The 20,165-nt window shown below is 42.2% G+C and overlaps 1 protein-coding gene across 10 annotated transcripts in view; it reads left to right on the top strand.

Moving 5' to 3' along the window:
* The window catches only part of fam131bb (family with sequence similarity 131 member Bb), a 32,929-nt gene that overhangs the window by 2,223 nt on the left and 10,541 nt on the right, over positions 1-20,165 (top strand). For 3 of the 10 annotated variants that reach the window (XM_028580999.1, XM_028580997.1, XM_028580998.1), the window contains exons 2-6: positions 833-919; positions 14,630-14,667; positions 16,922-16,957; positions 19,379-19,603; positions 19,763-19,900. In XM_028580999.1, the coding sequence (XP_028436800.1) occupies positions 858-919; positions 14,630-14,667; positions 16,922-16,957; positions 19,379-19,603; positions 19,763-19,900 (499 nt within the window). In that variant the 5' untranslated portion in view covers positions 833-857. Of the gene's footprint in view, positions 1-832; positions 920-5,445; positions 5,600-14,629; positions 14,668-16,921; positions 16,958-17,376; positions 17,480-18,853; positions 19,604-19,762; positions 19,901-20,165 lie in introns of those variants that run through there. The other 7 variants (XM_028580994.1, XM_028580995.1, XM_028581001.1 and 4 more) reach the window with 7 other exon arrangements.

Below are 20,165 nucleotides of genomic sequence, written 5' to 3' on the forward strand. Positions count from 1 at the left end.
CATTTCACCTCTTAATGCAAATCAACTCAAGAATTCAAGATTTTATCTGAATCAAGTCTCACTTTTACCTGTTCTGGGCTTAAATAATTCATTGATAAGTTAATCAACAATAATCATCTTTTTTTCATGACGTCACCAATAATTGACAGATCAATAGATAATGAGAATAACCATTTGTTTGTTAAATAGTTCTATAATCATGAAACAAGGGAAACAGCATTGGAAATGAAAAAAAAAGTTTTTTTATATCTTTGCCTAAGGCTGAATTTGAGACTAACATTTTAGAATTGATATTTTTCCAGTGAACTTCAAGTGTGCATTTTTTATTCTGACTACATCTCACCCCGCAATTGGTTAACTTTCAGATCATCATATGACATTCAGGTTGAGTCACAGTGGAGTTGCACTTAATTCAAGTTGTAAAACTGTAGGCAGAGTTCTCCTCCATGCACACCTCTGTAATAGCTGTTGTGTAACCTGTTGCTGCCTTATTCATGTCTGTGAACTACAGGGAGTGGCCTTTAGGGTCTTTGATAGCCCATTGTCCCGCAAGGAATGTTTCCAGTCTCTCCCCACTTCCACTGGGACAAAAAAATGTGTTGAATTTCCACTCAGAGATTTCCACAGCACCTCTGGTGTTGTGCTGTGAAAAAAAAAGAAGTTCACCCCATTCTTGCTTGCTGGCTCTCAGGCAGGTGACATGCAAGAAGAGGTCAACGTTTGTTTGCCGTTCCAAATTCCAGCCAATTCACAAACTTGCTTTCTGTCTGAGGAGTGGCGGGAATAAGGAAGCTGAAATGACATGTGTGATGCTCTTCTGCCTTTTTTTCAGGCAGCTGCAAACATTGGGTGGTGGCATGATGACTGAAGTTTGGATCAGGCAGGGAGAGGGACATTCCAGCGTCCTGTCAGTCCGGAGGTAAGACAAAAAAGAAAAACAGGAGGCCGTCAGAATCAGAGCCAGACAGCCTGGAATGCAGCCAAACCTTGGAATGAACAGTTCTTTTCCCCCTCCCTCTTTAAAGAGCAATATTTCTCCCTCCCTCTCTGTTTCATGCTGCATGTTTTTTTTCACAACTTTTCTCCTCCATTCCTCAGTCTACACTCCATATGCTGCCCTTTTATTTCCCTTCCCATCTTTCTTTCTACTCTTCCCTCTCCACCTCCCACTGCTCATGTGAGTCAGTACCTGCTTCATAATGCCTCAGTGCTCAGTTATTATCCTGATCTTGGATCATTTCCGTATTTCTCTCTCTCTCTCTCTCTCTCTCTCTGGTCATTTTCTCAACAAAGGAAAAGTGGGAATCCATTTGAATGCAAGGCGAATTAAAAGGTAAATGTTTTTAATTGCTCACTAATTGCTCACTACTACATTATTTGTGCTCTATCTGAGCAGTAAGAAGTTATTACTTTGTATTGCTTTCCACTTTTCCTCTGTTGATATAATATGTTGCATCCACAAATATTTTTATTTTCAGGCTTTCAAATTGTAACAAAATACACCGAACAAACAAATAAACACACACTGCTCCGTGCCCTTCCCCCAGTTTGCCAGGAAATTGGAACTTTAGTACACATCCAGGTACAGTGCAAGAACAATTCCACATCTAAAACACATCTTTGATCATTATTGGTTAGGGATGTGAGATAAAGTTGATGAAAGAAGCAAACATAAACCCCATCATATAAACATAAAATGTAGCCTACAATGGAGGTGTAAGGTAGATAGCGATGCCCACAAAGCAAAAAACATTAAGCCATCAAGCAGGAATTCCAAGCGTACTTTAGACAGGATGATAACCTGCATGCTTGAGACAGAACATGGTCTCTTCACTCAGCACCCAGAGAAAAAATCTCTCAGCTGTCAAAACTGGCTCCCATTCAAAACCAGTGTGAGACTGCAGTACCACAGTTCTCCCAGCAGGTGTCAGACTGATACACATTACTGTGGCTGCGTACACAGCCAGACTAAAATGCTTTGAGGGAAGAAGATTCCCTCACACTCCTTGACAGCAAGCAAATCCACATCAGCTAGAGATGTGATAAAGGACAGGAGGGTGGGTGTGTAGATACTGACATGACTCTAGAAGAGAGCGATAGGCTTGTTGAGGAGAATGCACACATGAGAAGCTGGACGCAGAAGCATCACTGGGGATAAACAGTGCAGCAGCAGTGGTGGTGGTCTAGACAAGGAGGGCTGGAGTGAGAGGAAATGTAGGGTGATTGCAGGCGAGCAGTAAGGAGAATTGTAAATAATAGAGGAGAGTTGGGAACTCCTCGTAAGGTTTGCCTAAGAACAGGAGTGCACAAACACACACACACATGCACAGAGACTCCATACCACCCACACACACATATAAAACTTGCAAAGAATTCAAGCTAGAAATGGTGAACTGCCAGCCCGCATCAACTAATTAAACACATAAACTCTATCTCCCACTGGCTAAAACAAAGCTAATCACATAAGCACAGTCATTAGAGGACACCTTATTAGAGGCTGCCTCTTTTTACAACACTTATATCGCTCCCTTGTCCTCACCCACCTCCTACGCCCATTTATTCCTCAAAAACAAACAATTTTTTAACAGAATCCCCACCCACACTTCACTTCTCCTTCCCCACACATTTTTTTTCTTCTTCTAAATATGTGGAACCCAATACAGGCTGGCTGTCAGATACACACCTTTGTTTCCTCCTCAACACACACACACACACACACACACACACACACACACACACACACACTCGTCTAACTAACTAGGTGGTTGCTTGAGGGCAGATGCGTAACATGTGGTTCCAATTAACGCATATAGTAACACACACTAGCAGCAGTTAGGAGCACAGAATGAAGACAAGGGTATATAGAAAGTAGTGGGCAGTAACTTAAGTAAAGACAATAGGAAAATTGCATCTTTTAGAAGAGTTTAACCAGTTTAAAGTCATTTTTTAAAGAAAAATCGTTGGCCAACCTTTAGAATGACTTTAAAAAAAGGCATTTCCGTTCATCAGCACAGAACATCTTGAACAAAACCAAAGTAAAGCTGTTATTCGTTATCCTTGAGGTGCAACCTACACAACAGCCAGGGGCTGATAGATAGATAGTGACAGGTACATGAAAGTCACTGATTGCAGGAATGAGGTGTGTGTGTGTGTGGGTCCCCGAGATAATATTAAACAGGGACTGCTGCATTCAAATTCAGCGCAGCATCATCACCCCGGATAAGAAAACAAGAGGCGAGCTGACGGGAACCTAATAGAAGTCATCTGTGTCACGTGTTGCATGCAGTTTCATGTCATTGTACATGCATGTCATGTAGAAATGTGTGTGTCTAAGAGTTGGAAAGAGGCAGACAAAGACAGTGAGAGGCAGTCATCTTTGTAAATGACCCATGTATCATGAGTGAGATTAGTGTCAAGAATTTCTTCCCTCTGTGGTTGACCTTGTCTCGCATTGACAGCTCATATCGTAGATCACCACGTTGTCACAAGTGTTCTGTTCTAGCTTTGATACAGAAGAATGTGCAAAGAAAGCAAGAGCCAAATATGAATTATGTTGACAAGGAACGACAGGTGAAGCAGGATAGATACACCTAATTATCCAATGATTTTAGCAAAAGGCACAAACTGCCTTGATGAGAGAGAGACTGACTGAAGGATTATAGAGACTCCAGACAGTGACCAGAGAGGGAGACGGGTCAAAGACAATATAGTCAGTTTGCAATTACACATATCAGAGTAGTTTTTTTTTCTCCAACCAGTTTCAGGGTATGTGAGTCAACAGCCCCAAGTGAAGCTGACCTCTGCAGCAGCCTATAGCCTCTATCTCCTCTGCCCCAGTGGGAAACCAACAGAAAGAGCTAACACACAGCTATAAACCCACAGTGCAGGGATTGGCTTGATTATGTATAATCTGTTATGCCTGGCTTTACCTTTTAGTGCTATATCATATCCATGCCTCTGCATTTTATTGTATCTATTTAATTCTTAAACTAAGTGATTAGATTGTTGTCTTTTTCCTCCGTCCATTCTGTAGGGCTAATTTTGATTGCACGCAGCATCATCTCCACACCTCTCCTGCACATGACTCAACTGTTCTTTGATTTCTCTCCCATCACTCCCCCCATCTGCCCATGTCTTTGTCTCTCTGTCCTTCAATCTGTCGTGCTCTCTTCCTATGCGTCTTCTTCTTTGTGTACGTGAAGTCAACAAAACATGAGTGACCACACATGCATCCTCTACATCTCTTCACTATCCAGACTGCTCCTGTGTCATTTGCTGGGCAAACACATGGATTTGTAATCAGCAAAGAGAGAGAGGCAGGGGGCTTCCCAAACAGAAGTAGAGGAGTAAGAAGAGTCAGAAACATAGGGAGGTAGGATTTAAGCAAATAAGAGAAGTGTTAATATGAAACTGAAGTGAGACAGGGGGATTTAGACGGAAGGTGTAAGTGTTAGAGATATAGATATAGATGCAAGTCAAATCAGAGAGAGAGATGTAAAAGAGCCACTCCTCTCATTTGTTCCTCCAGGGATGAGGGGATGGGGGGAATGGAAAGAAGGCAAGGGGATCAAACACAAAAAGAGGGAATAGAGGAAGGTATGGGAATGTGAATGAGAGTGAAGAAAGCAAGAAATATGTGCAGAGATGACTGAGGGGCGGATCAATACAGAGAGATGACATAGAAAGAGGTGGAGACTCAGCAGCGGCTTGACTGTGAAGGAAAACCCTTGGCTGTTTTTTTTCTTTCAGGATTGTCTAATATTGGTGTATGTGCAGCATTTCTGTTTAATGATCAGTGTGAGGGAGGGAGTAGGAGGCGTGATTGAGGGGGAGATAGAGAGATGAAACCGCTGCAGTGCATTGTTAGGCTGAGTGCACACAGGAGAGGGAGACAGAGAGAATCCCCCATTTTAGCTCAACAATATTACGGCAGTGCAGAGATATCTACAACAATGGCAGCTCGGCACTTTCAGCATTGTGCTATTGATCTTGTAGTGGCAACCCAATTCACACCCAGTCAATGTAATTGTTGTGTTAAACTTTCATTAGATTAATGCCTGTGGTCATTGTCAGTCGCAATAACTCGAATTGTTTAGGTTAATGTAATAACAGCGGTAAATTAGGTTGAATATCTAATATTACAGGTTACATATTGGTGATATTTTTTACCTATTATTAAAAAAAGAAGACCATCTCTTTAACTAATGCTAATAATGCCTCCTCACATCTTTATTTAGTCCCAATCTATTTCCCTCAGGCTACTAACTGGATCTCTTCTAAGACACTGCACCGGAGAGAGAGAGAGCAGGGGAGAGAGAGAGAGAGAGAGAGGGAGGGAGGGAGAGAGAGAGAGAGAGAGAGAGAGAGAGAGAGAGAGAGAGAGAGAGAGAGAGAGAGAGAGAGGGAGTGATCGAGCAAGCGCAGGAGGGAGAGAGAAAAAGAGAGAGCACAGGAAAGCAAGAAAAAGAAGCTAGAGCCGAGAGAAAGAGAGAGTCGCAGGCAGAAGAGGGAGAATGCGCGGTGTCTGGGTAACACTTCCACGCTTGTATCCAGGGCCTTTGTGAATACACCATGGGATGCATCGGCTCCAGGACACTGAGTAAGCCCCGCTTCTCTTCCCTCTCTCATTGCGGGCTAGAGAGGGGTTTGGGTGGGAGGCGGGGGGGGGATGAGGAGGAGGATGGGGTTTGTGTGGAGACTATGTATGGACAAGGCTTAATCTATATGTGTGTGTATGTGTGTATGTGTGTGAGGTGTTTGCTTGTCTTTCAGTGCAGTGTATGAGCAAGGTGTATGGTCACAGAAGCTGTATACACAGTATACAGGCAAGATGTCAGAGACAATATGTGTTAAAATGTACTACTGTGTGTGTGGTTGCATCCCCCAGCTCCCTACTCCCCTCCCTCCCTCCTCCCATCCCTTGATTTATGATGCTGTTTGGCAGCATGTATATGTGTGTGAGTAGGAGGCAGAGAGGGATGGAGAGGAGAGGGAGGCGGGAGAGGGAAACGCTGTGAGAGTGCTTATTTATAGGGCGGTATGGCTTGCAGAAAGAGAGGAAAAAGAGACAAGGGATAATGCCGTTGTCAGGGGCGTTTGCACAGTTTGTTATTATTTGCATGAATAATAGGGATAGAGGGGGATAAAGACACGAGCGGCAGAGAAAAAGAATTTCAGTGCTGGCAGGGAGGGGGGAGACGGACGGATGGCTATGGAGAGGGGGAATGGGAGGGGCAAGTACGTGCAGGCGAGGGTGTGTGGGATTGATGGGAGTTTTCAGGTGAGGACCCTCCCGGATAAACCTATAGATGACTTGTTAAGTAAGTACTGCTGCTAAGTGGGGAAAGACTAGGTAGGGATTGTTTGGATGAATATAGTTCAAATATGTTGCAGTGCATAGTCAGGTCCTGCATGTCTTTGTATGTAGCATGAATCACGCTCAAAGGTAAAAATAAACACAGACTTCCTTTGGTGTTAAATATTAATGAACCACTTAGCACATCAGGCTCTTAATCATATTCGGGGTACATTTTATGTCACTCTGAAAAGGGCATAACCTTTCAGGGGTTCATGAATGTCAAAACCAGGTTACAGACTGGACCGCCCCCTTTTTTAAAACTAAATAAGAGGATTTTAAATATATCTAGAATATGCAAGTGCAGAAGTAAGAGTACTACAGCACAACACAGTCAGTAAGGCGGGTGTGAACTGAATTCCTGCAGGAACAGGGTTACAGGAGCTCAGACCATCCAGATTACAGTATTTGACACACTGTCAACACTCAGGTCAAGACAGGAGACCTTACAAAGCACAGCCACTCCAGCTGCTGGAAATAATGTGATTGAAGAGGACAGAAAGCTTTGGAAAGGTGCCGCATTAATCTGATTGTGAGCCACCTGAATACTGATGCTCGTTTTTATACAAGTTATCAAAGAAGCTTAAGATTTCAATAAGGCTGATGCAGTAATAGCAGCTTCTAATCAGGGATAAGTGATGAAGAAATGTGATAAAGAAGAATGTGCACACATTCAAAGTACACTGAAGGCTGTCAGACACATGTAGTAAAGACTGAACATCTACTTAAGGGAAAGTGTTATCCCAAGCTGTGTGAACTGTAATCTAACATGAATGTGAAAATAAACAGTACTTAAGAGAAGGACGATCAGGTGTTTTCAAGCAGCTTGTCTGTATTGTCTGTGATTCTCTTGTAAGTATCAGAATTAGCAGCACTCTAGAGGCAAGGTTGTGTTTATCCTGGGTGAGAATGGCTTTAGTGTGTGCTATTGATTGGCCTTCTCAACTGCAGTCCACGCTGCCAAGCAGAGATCAACAGGACTGGATCTGTCTACGTATGGGAGTAGCCCTGATGTATCTGTCTGCCTTCCGGTAACACTATCTGTCCCTGCTCCATCATATCTGGGAGTGTGCTCCGTGGTCAGGCCGTGATATCTGTTTGTACCCACACACTGCTCTAGTATGGCAAAAATCTCGCCTCTGTGTCATAGGGCTGTGCCCAGCAGGTTGAAAAAGTACATACTGCATAGTTTACTTTGTTTTGGATGTGATAGGGGATGTGACACCGAAAAAACTATAGTGGCATCTTTTAGGAGTAGCAATACTAATAGAAATCTTTATTTTCCTCTTGAAGGACAACACTTTACCCTCAATATCACTTGTTATTAAAAGGTCTGGCGGTTTAAATGTTATTTAAACAGAAAGCCCCAGATGTAAAAAAACTAAAAAAACAACAACTAAACAAAACTATAGTCCATACGCTAAAATAATGCAGACAGTGAGGATAGTTGTTCATACTGGAGGTATAGGTTTGCAGCTGTTACTACAGACTGAGTTGGAAAATGAAGGGCTGACATAAATACCAAGGTTGGGGTTAGTTTACTTTCACCTTCAGCACTTTCAACTGAATCTACTGAAAATAAATTCCTTATAATTTTGGGTTATGTTTTACACAGACCCTTTTAACATCTGCTTTAGCCCAGCTGCCCCTCACCACCACTATAACCGGTTGAGGTGAAGACACACAGTGATGTACAGTCGGTGAGATGTCTGCATCCATCACCCCTTCAGAGAGCAAAAGGCCTTGAGAAGCAGTCGATGGGAGGGGCACATTCTTCAGCTCATCAGCAAGGAAAAGGCAGTGAGATCTACTGCAAAATAACTACAGACTGTATTTTTGTCAGTGACTCAGCTTGTGTGTGCAGTGCACAGCTTACGTATGCTTCATTAAAAGCACATTTTCACCGCTGCCAAACATAGTGTTAGTAATTGCACCATGATGTTTATCATATTTCTAGATGTAATGTTGATAATGCTATTATCCATAACTGTGTTAAAAGCTACATATCAGAAGCATTTTTCTGTATCCAATTACCAGGCCACACTATAACTGTGAGTGCCGGAATCATTAATCATGGGATAATTTAGGGCATTGTGTGCAGTGTGAAGATAACTGCTATGGGTCAGGCTGCAGTGGTGAAATTATAGATATGAATGTGGGACATTATGACAACTCTCACCTGTTTGTGATGCCTCTAAGAACTCTCTTCACTTTATCTAAGTTGGCTTTGGTAAGGTGCCACACCACTGACACAGCCTACTGATTGAATAAGCACTAATAGTATGTAGGTTTTGTATGTATGTACTGACTAAAATGTGTTTGTAGCACAGAGTATCAGAAGTGTCAGGTGCTGAAAGCTGGCATCAAATATGTAGTCAAATTCATAAACTTATTTGCTTGTTATTTGATCTAATAGTTCCTGACTCAAATCCCATTTTTGACCATTTTAAACTATTTAAGGTTAAGTACAGCAGCTTGTGTTTATACAACATTAAAATTAACATTTAATATTTGAGAACTTTGACTTCTTTTGTTAAATGTAAAGGGATTTGCAGAAAAATAATGTTAATTTGTAGAAAATCATGTTTCTGTTTCTCAAGATATTGAAAAAAATTATCATTTTGGTATCATGTAGCTATTTTCAGAGTACCCAGCTTAAGTGTATGTGTTTTTGCATGTTCATGTGTATGTATGTGTTCTTGCATGGACCTTTCAATGACCTCAAGTTTATATGTGCCTTTTGCTGCTATATTTAAATGCACGTAGGTGTATGTGTGGGTGTGAATATAATATAGGCACCACTGTTGCTTCACCATTTTGTCTCATCACACTGTTTTTGCCAGTGCATTACAGAGGGATTCCCTGTCATTAAATTGAAAACCCAACACCCCCTCTAACACCATGCCTTTACACACTGTTGGCCAACAACTGATACCATGTCCCACATTTGCCAGTTTGCAGTCTGCCTGTAAACTGGCAAATCTGGCAGACTGAAGCTGATTGATTGGCTTCTGTCCAGGTTGGAAAAGCCTTGTACACATGAACACATTCAAGGTGAATGACTCAGTGATGTAGTGCCTCAGAGACAAGGGGGGACCTGATGACCCTTACCTGCGTGGGTGTGTGTGTGTATATACACCCAAGGTCTCCAATGTAGCATACCTACAGATTTATGTGAGTGCCTTTGTGTCATATTCTCAACTGTGTGCTATTATGGCTTGCCTTGTCGCTGGATGCCAGGTTACAAGTCTGCATCATTATGGGAGGGGAATTGATTGAAATGTATATATGTGTGTGTATGTGTACTTACCCTTGTATCATGTTCAGCCTGTACGTGTAAGTGGCAGATCAGAAATAAGAGGAGTGCGTGTGGGCACATGATGGCAGGCGTTTCTGTAAACAATGTGACTCAGCCACAGAGTGTGTTATGAAATTGAAACATAATGCCATGAAAGAAAGAATTTTATCTCTACAATTTGATCTGTGTGTTTGTGTGTGTGTGTGGGGGGGGGAAGGGGGGTGCATTTGTGGACTAAGCATTTGTGCGCAAACCAGTACTGGTTGTCTCATTGTTATCTGCAGCTACTATGTACTTCAGTGCTGATAAAGAAAAAGGACATCTTTACAAAGACAGGAAGAATCCTTTGGAGCGAGAAAATAAAGATTTCCTGCGTAGAAGGTGCTGTCTGCTGTACACGTAACTGGTTGACTTTCTTCTCTGCCTCTGCAGGTTTTCCTCCCTTCATCTAAACAGAATCAGATTTTTCCGTTTTAGGTCTAAATATGCATTATATATATATATATATATATATATATATATATATATATATATATATATATATATATATATATATATATATATATATATATATATATATATATATATATATATATATATATATATATATATATATATATATATATATGTCACCTTGTTATATATATATATATATATATATATATAGCAGGCCATTAGGATGTTTATGGAAGTTATCAGGTTGATGATGCTGGGCTGCAGCTGCTTGTGCCAAGATACTACATGCTGTCAGTGGAACAATGACTGCTGTAACCTATTTACCCTGTATCAGTGATGGAGATCTGCACAGGACGGCAACCACATTCATGCCTAAACAGATTAATGAGGCGTGTCAGGCCTGCCAGTGGCAGAGACATGTAGATTGAGAGAATGCCATTTCACCAAGTTAATGGCAGTAACTCCTGCTGTGCTCGACTGCCTGTTTAAGTATATGTCAGAACCCCTGCGTGTGTGTGGATTATGTCCAGAAACACACTTAGCTCAATTTTCCTCGACCAAACTCTCCCAACCACCTGGCCTCTGGTTCTCAGCTGTGTTCCTGCTGAACTCTGGAGCTCAGTAACCCGACATCTGCACATATTGCTGCAAGAGGGTTGCTATCCAAGCCGGTGTCCCATTGTGGCAACCAGCTTTACTGCAGCTGTCATGGTAAACAAGCGCCAAGCCTTCCCTGGTTCATTGGCATTATTGCTGCAGGGCACTGGGAGTACAAAAAGACAGATGACGCTCAAATGTTTCCCACTTCAGCATGAGCCGTCAAGCCACTACAGTCAGAGCTGAAGTTGACAGTGCAGCCGCTGCAGATCTCTGGTTGTTCGTTACGCACGGCCGCGCTGCTTCCTCTTTTTTCTCCTCCATCTCCCCGCCCTCCCTCACTCCTCGCTCCTTCTTGCTCCTTCTCCTCGGCTGAGCTAAGCCTGGCTCCCCTATGACCGCAGGACGGTATCGAGCGCCGCACTACTGTTTGTGCGGTGGAGGAGGGAGTGCGCCAGGGGAAGAAAAGCTGGCTCAGAGCACTGTCATGTGCTCTTTTGTTGTTGCTGTTTCGTCAAGGAGGGATCCTGTCTGCCTTCTCAGGAGCAGAATTACGCATTTGTTTACTGTGCTGCTGCAAGCTTCAGAGCATCACCTACCCGGGTGCAGAAATACAAAGCGTGCCATGGCTCACTGAGATCCTGGATAATGACTACTGACCCATCATCTATAGAGATATTGCGAGAACTAACAACTCTGACTAATAACAGCATGATATAGACATCCAAACCCTTGTGGCTCACTTCAAAAATAGCACATGATTTGATGTAATCTCATATGAGGCACAGACACTATTATACAACTACAAAGGTAGACACAATTTTCTGGTCCATTGCTGTGTAAAGGCTGGAGGGCTTCCTAGTGGTAGTTTGTACTGCTGCAGTCCAGAAAACTCTTGAGCCATATTGTGATTCATGTTGGGGGGGTGGGTGACGACTAATCTACTAATTGGCCAAAGAAGGTTGAAGGATGCAGAGGGGAGAGAAACAGAGGAAGAGAGGGAGTGGCATTCTCTGTGTCCCTGTGTATTATACTGTATGTTGCTGTAGGCCCAATGTATGTGGGTGTGCATATATGTTCAGTTGTGTTTGCAGGACAGATTTTTAACCCAAATGGGAAAGAAATATGAGACACTCTCTCCCACCCAGGCAGAAAATGAGACATCTCTCTGTCTAACTGTTATCAGCCCATAAGTAACCACTTCACACCGCACTCCACAGTGCCGAAAATCAAACATGCCGGAATTATCCTTCTGAGGTCACATAGAGTTCATTTTTACTAGCGAAAATAGCACTTGAATATAAATGTGTCCACTCTCTCTAACAACGACAAGTCCTGATGAAAAGTAGTTTCTTCATTTCTACAGTTTTTGGCAACAACAATTGGCAAACAACAATTGGCAGTGTAGTTGTACTTTAAAAAATTTTAATTTCTTATACTGCACTGTAACTTTTATTCTTGTATTTTATCTGTTTTTATATTTTTAACTGTTTTATGTAAAGCACTTTGAATTGCCTTGTTGCTGAAATGTGCTATACAAATAAAGCTTCCTTGCCTTGCCTTGTAGGGACTGGGGCAGGATATGCGTTAAACCGTTAAACTCCACGCCGTCTCCATTTTTGGGTTTAAAATGTGTACTGTAGTCTCCAAACAAAGCTAGCCGAGCGATGTTTTAAAGGCTGTGTAGGACACCCTGTGACTAGGAAATTGACTTTGACACATACAATTGGGGAAGTGTCCCTTTAAGGTCTATTTACCCTAGTAATGTACAACCAAAAGCTATTTATTAATATACAGGAACTTCATGTACCTTCTGTGTATTTCCAGAGGTATAATGGGAAACACAAGGAACACTAACTATAGCAGGAATACACAAAGTGGGTTGAGGGAAACTAGGTCGAACTAAACGGGGAAACTAAACACTTGATCATTCCTGGAAGTATCTACTCATATGTATTAGAGATAGTTTATAATGATACTTGTACAATCTTTACAACAGAGGACCACTGAAATGAGAAGACCCCAGGTTTGAGTACTGTATTAACTGTACAAATGAAGCAAGGTGGTCCTGATTCGTAGTTGGCACCCCCTTCCCTGTGCGAGTAAAGAGGGTCAATTTCTGGAATGAAGTCTGTCCCTCGTCTCCTGCCCTTGCAGTGATCTGATGCGACTGGATGGAGTTCAGAGGGAAGGGTAATATCTGAGAGCCCAACAGAGACAGAGTGGAGCTGATGTTTCTGAATCACTGGGTCAGTGGGTCAAAGACATCACTGGACATTCAGAGAGCCAACAACTCTCGGTTTTCTCAGAGCTGCTGAGGAATCGCTCATGATTGCCTAATGCAGCTGTGAAACACGTGATTGGCTCAGCAACGCGCATGCACACACGCACGCACGCACACACACACACACACACACACACACACACACACACACACACACACACACACACACACACACACACACACACACACACACACACACACACACACACACACACACACACACAGGAGTGAGGCCCTCTGAGAGTTGTACACACAGAACCTCTGATACAGAGAGCAAGCACCTAGAGACTGACGCTGTGTTTAAACTCTATTACCAGTACAGTCTCTCTAATTAAACTAATGTTTTAATTAGGATTTGGACAGCCAGGAAAGAGGAGGGATTATAACGTTCATTTATCCAACAGAGTGCGTCTATTTCAGATGACTCCCATCTGCAGTGTGCTGGGTGGATGGCTTTGTGTATGATCTCCCACTGACTCTTCATAGTGCATTAATAACTGAAATGCAGCTGTCATTTACATTTAGAGGAAGTTCATTAAAAAGAGAAAGACTTTGGCGATTAGACTCCATTGATAGAGAAAGCGTAGGCCCATATGGTCCTAAGTGTCAATACTCTAGACTTTGGAGGTGGTGGAGTAAAGCCTGCAGGTGGTTGATGGGAACTCTCAGTTGAACATCCTGGAGGTCATGGTGGTGATGGAGATGCGATGGGTTGGTGATGTTAGTAAATCAGAGTTAAAGGGGCTGAAAGGGACTGATCTCTAATATTTACACCAACTGGATTATTCGCCAGGAAAAATGTACCTAATGTATAAAATTGAGAGGCTCTAATGCTCTCAGTGGGAAATCTTATGCATATGTTTGGAACTGTATTCATTTGGTTTCATTTGGGAAAACCTTGACCACACATATACTTACAAAATATTACAGATACTTCAAAGCCTTTACTAATAACACCAAAACTCTTTTAGCAATAGCAGTAATGATTTGTTGGAAAGAAACTAACCCCCCTCTATATCGGTGTGGTTTTATGAGTTGTTATCCTGTGTTCCTTGTGAAAAAAATAAGTATAAATTAAGAAATATGAGTTTTAAAAAGTTTGGGGTAACCTGCTGCTAGATTTCATTGAAGAACCTAATCCAGATGATGAAAACGTATTAAGCTATCGTTTTAGTGTTTTGATTTTATGATTTGTGTTTCATGTTTTATGTTTTTAGAGTGTGTATATAGTTGTTGTTATATTTATATTATATATAATATTTATTCTTATTTATTCTTTTATTCGTATTATGACTCAGACATTCTATGACGCTTGCTTAGTATAAATTATTGTTAAGCGGAGCGATATTATGTTTGTGTGGGTTTTGTTTGTGTGTGTGCTGTTCTTTTGAATTGTGAATGCATTGACTTGTGGGAAAGGGAAGTGTCAGAGATGATTCACCCGTAAAGGAATAAAGGCAGAACATGAGAGAAAATATCTTCCCTATTGAACTTTAGCCAAAGCTTAATGAATGATAGGTTAGTGAATATTCTGTGGAGGCAAGGCTCATTTTTTTATTTGATTGAGAATTGAGTTAAATTAATTTTCCTCATCTCTTCTCTCTCTCTCTCTCTCTCTCTCTCTACACCTTGCTCTCAGCGGGAGATGGTGTGCCAGTCCAGAAGGATGGGGAGCAGGTAAGTCTTCACCAGTCCCTCTGGTTCACCCCTCTTAACTTCCTCTGACAGTGGACTGTTGCCACTCCACCTGAGGAACCAACATGGCTGTTTCACAGGCAGCTACATGATGAGCTGTAGCAGCTCACCACACTAGCTCTCTGTAACTCAGGGTTACAGTGCTTCTGCTATAGTAGATTAGTGAAGTAGCGCACATATTATGTCACTGTCAGTTGCTTAACTTCCACTACACCTCCCCCGCCCCATGAGATGGGGGTGGCGTAGCTGGAAAACAATCGCTGGTTCGGTTGGCTCATTACTGTTGCTATGGCGTCTGTTGCTTGATGTCCATCTGACAGAGTCACTGCTTAGTGCTGGTTCAATGCAAAACAGCAGTGGCATCACTCTCTCTTTCGCCAATTTCTTACACACCATTACTATCTGCTTTTACCTCTCCTCTCCTCTCCTGTTGCTTTACAGATCCTGTGCTCTAAAACTGAGAAAGGGCACAAGAGAGGGGACCATTAAATGCACTGTGGACTGATTCCATCATTTATTTATGCATATTGCCCCAGAATTCCCCTTCGGTCCTACGGAGAGCATAAAAACGATCACACACACACACACACACACACACACACACACACACACACACACACACACACACACACACAGAATTACAAGTAAAAGAAGGAGAGAAGAAAAGAATGGGAAGAGGCTGATTTCGATTAACATGAACTATCTGGATACATGCTGTCACCACTGATCACCACCCTGGTAGTCACTCCCTCATTATGTCATTCAGCATTAAATTACTTCTTAAGTATAGTCCTTAAGTACAATTTGTATGCACCAGTCCTATTGTAGGGTGGGAAGGAATGAAGTCAGGAAGGCCAAAACCAATGTTTAAACTCAAATATTTTGACATGTTGGGAAATACACTCACTCACTTTCTCACAGAGAATTAAATGAGAAGATTGATATCGCTCTCATGTCTGTACAGTACACATGAAGCTGCAGCGAGCAGCTGGTTAACTTAGCTTAGCACGAAGACAGCTAGCCTGGCTTTGTCCAAAGATAACATTATCTGCCTAAGAGCACCTCTAACGCTCACTAGTTAACATACTATATCTTGATTGTTTTATCTGTACAAAAACTGAGAAAACAGTTAGTTACAGGGTTTTTATCCCAGACTTTTTCTTGACAGTGTTCAGAAACTTCCTGGAGTCTTTGCTGCTTGCCTAGAAATTGGTGTGCATGTTGCTTTCTACTCATCCAGCTTCATATATAGTCTACTGTACAAACATGAGAGTGCTGTCATCCAAGCATATCTCCCAAAATGTCATATTATTTCTTTAAGTAAAGGTTCTGAGTACTTCTTCCACCACTGCTGTTTACATTGCAGGGTTAAAATATAGAAAAAATTGAGACACAGCTGGGAAAATAATTAACTAAATTCTAAGAAAAATACAATTGGAGGGGATATGGCTATGTGTGATAAATGTTGGGGACCAGTAGGATTTTTCTGGTTTTGTTTATTTACCCATTTATATCTGCTCATCCTCAAATGTCTGTGCAGATCGACAGGAAGGTGGAAACATTTCAGCACAGCCATTAACCCACCAGGGTCCCCGGTCTAGTTAGTGTCAGATAGAGAGAAATGCTGTGGCAGCATCTGCCCACACACACACACACACACACACACACACACACACACACACACACACACACACACACACACACACACACACACACACACACACACACACACACACACACACACACACACACACACACACACACACACACTCCTCCTGATAGCCTCAGTCCCCTGTCTATCTGCAGCATCAGATACCATTCAACACAGCACTGACATCTCTCTCACTCACACACGATTTCCCGCTTGCTTTTTACATGTTTTTGGCAGCACATGTAACCAGAGAGGAGACTCATTCATCCGTAGCATATTCACTCTGCTATACATAACTAAGCAAAGATACTGATCCCTGTTTAATCCCCTCCCTTCTCCCTGTCATTCCGGTCTTTGACTCTTGCCTTCCTCGTCCCTGGAAAATCCTTCTTCCCCTCTCCCTTCTCTTAATTTCTCTTCCTCTGCATGTCCAATGTGCAATCCCCCCCTCTGTCCCTCCTTTCTTCGTTTTCTCCCATTTCCCCTCCCATGCACGTCAATGTTCTCTCTGTCCTTTCACTCTCTTACTCTTTCCCGCTTCTTCTTCACCTATCCCTCTCTCCTCCTCCTATTTCTCTTCCTCAGCATGGACGTTCAGAATTTTCATGGGAAGGAATCAATGTAAGTGTTGTGACCCCATTCCTTCGGTCTACTACTTTTCTTCCATTATCTATTTGTTTCTTTCACCTGTTTTAATTTAACTCACCCTTCAGCCATGAGCTCTTTCCCCCTCACGCCCCCCCTTCACTTCTGCCTTACAGTCGATCTCTTTCGGGTTATCGTAGTGGTGCACGGTAGTGAGCACAATCAGAATGGCTTAATGGTGCAGAATAAAAGAGTGCACAGTTAACTTCGAGTCAGGATTTGGGTAATGCAGATTTTATCTTTTGTATTAACCCAACATCTCCATCACTTCTCTCCACTCACCCCTCTCGAACACACACTCGATGTCTTTGTGCGCCCTGTCACACTTCCCATACTATCCTTTTCTCCACGCTTTTTTCCCCTCCTCCATCCCTGTCTCTCTTCTCTCCCTCTAGCTGTCTATGGAAGACACCACGTCAATTCTGCCAAAGCTCAAGAGGAACTCAAATGCCTATGGCATCGGGGCTCTGGCTAATGCTTCTCTGTCAGGTGTGTCAGGTGTGTGTCTGTGCTGTAACTGGTAAACTGACCCCATGTTGGCTCGGCCCTCAGTGGGCGCTGGAGTCAACATGGTACCCGAAACGGGTTTCCCTGTATCACTTCCTCTCCACACTGTTATAACACTCGTCAATGGCTCCTCCTGAGTCATTGATGGAATGAATTCAGCCTGAAACACACACACACACACACACACACACACACACACACACACACACACACACACAGTGCATCACCATACAGCTTGTTGCTCTAAGAAAAGGTGAGTAGTGAGTGGGAAGTGTAGTTTTTTATGTTAAGTGGTTGTGAAACTGTGTTGTCCTGAACAAGTATTAGTATGAATGTTTTGAACCATGTAAAGTGCTGCGTGAAACAGTGTTCAGTGCAGTCCATTGCAGTGATTTTGGTTTAACCCAGCTTTTGTGTGGAGGGCAGTTTATTTGAGTGCAGTGAAATGTCTTACAGTACAGTCAAGTGCAGTGCAGCAGCTGCACTGTATGGTACAGATTTGTCCTGTAATTTATTCCTCTAATTTATTCATAAATCTCATCTCCATGCACCACCATCAGAGAGAATCAAACAACCAGGGATTTACAGTACGTGTCATCATGTGTTGGTCACATGAAATATGGAGCACAGCCATTATGCAGATATCAGCTGGTGTCAGCGTGGTAGCAGTACATTTATTTCTTCTTCAAAAGATTTCTGTTCTGCAGTGTTTGTATGAGTCCAGTTCTAAGACTGACAGTGAGGAGAAAGCGAGCAGGTTTCTGCTTACCCAGCGCAGCTTAGCAGAGGTGTGAAAGCTATCATGTCAACAAGCCAACATCTCGTTACTCATGCCACACAGCCACCTCACCCCAATTAGCTTATTCCATCCCATGATGCACCTTTGTCAGACAAGACACATCCATTCCCTCCTCTCCTTCTTGTAGCCCATACGGGCGACGGCTAAGTCTCATTAAACACATGAACGTCACCTCTGCAACTCTTCATCATTTAGCTATTCTCATAATCCATGTTCATAAACTACAGACATGTAAATAGTAGGATTGGACTGACAGTGTGTTTCTAAACTGGTTTATTTGCTTTGTTCAAGCTGCCAATATACTGTGTATATAAAAAAAATATATATACAGTATATATACAAAGTATATATATATATACAAAGTATGTATATATATACATATATATGTATACATATATATATACATACATACATACATACATATATATATATACATACATACATACATATATATATACACATACATACTTTGTATATATATATATATTTTTTTTTTTTTTTTGAATTGACCATTTCTCTTTTTCACATCTCAGAGGTATTAGTTTATTCATATTCTTATCATCGAAAAATATATATAAAATAGGACAAAACTATAATCATAAATATTATATACTTTAACCACTTCTGGTCAGCCTATATGGTAATTATTAATCATACAGTAAAGATGTAATTTAATGAACAGCATCATATTTGACGAGAACAACACTGACTGTCCAGTTATATCCTCCCACACCTGTTTAGTCTAACCCTACTGGATATCCATAGTTTCATAAGCCATCACAGCATCCATGACCAAACAACAATTACACACTTGATGATAACATGTCTATCTTATGTATGTCTCTCTCCTCTTTCTTTCTGTTTGTCCATCCATCCACCACTTTATCTCCAAACAACAAACCCGCTGCTTTACTTCCTTCTCTATCTACCCACAAATGCTGTATCCCTCAATTCCTCTCATCACCCCTGCATCAACCTCTCATCTTTTACTTATATTTTCTTTCACTTCTTCACTTTCTTTTCACTCACTCACTATCCTCATCCTCCCTCCATCTGCTCCCTCCACTGTCTCATGTCTTCTCCACCACCAGGTGTGAGCCGCACTATGAAGGAGAGAGTGACCAAGCCCACAGCCATGGCCCAGGGTCGTGTTGCTCACATGATTGAATGGCAAAACTGGGGCATGAGTACGGTGGGTCCAGGAGGCATCCCCCTGCCCCGCATCACTACCCAGGAGCGGGAAAAGGAGCGGCGGCTGGAGAGCGACGCCTACAGTGACCTTAGTGACGGAGAGAAGGAGGCTCGTTTCACTGCAGGTTGGAAACGCACACACACACACAGACAAGGCGGGCGCTCAATAGAGCCTGTTTACTGTCATCTTATGTGATCCTCACCTCACTTTGTGGGATTTATGCCAGTTATTCAGCCAATGAAATCTAATGCAGGTCCTCACAATGATCCTGGCTTGTCCTCAGGTATCCTACAGCAGTTTGCGATCTCAGAGGCTACACTCATGGCCTGGGGATCGATGGATGGAGATAGCCGGTCGGGCTCAAACCAGGGCAGTGTGGCTCATCTGAGCGAGATCAACCAGGAGAGCATCACCAGTCAAGGTAAAGCACTACAAAGAACTACAAATATGACTGCAGCTAAATTTTCAAAGTAGCCTGTGTTGCAGAGCAATCTCTGTGTGTGTAAGATAAATGGTATTTTATAAGAGATTAACAACATACTATAAGAAAAGTATCATACAGCAGTTGTGGAGGAAATATTAAGATCTGTTACTTAAGTAATTGTAAATGATATACTCCATCAAAAGTAATATTAAAGCAGTATTATCAGCAAAATGTACTTAAAGTTCAAAATACTCACCATGGA

Source organism: Perca flavescens, chromosome 6 (assembly GCF_004354835.1).
Source record: "Perca flavescens isolate YP-PL-M2 chromosome 6, PFLA_1.0, whole genome shotgun sequence".
In the NCBI taxonomy this organism is placed as follows: domain Eukaryota; kingdom Metazoa; phylum Chordata; class Actinopteri; order Perciformes; family Percidae; genus Perca; species Perca flavescens.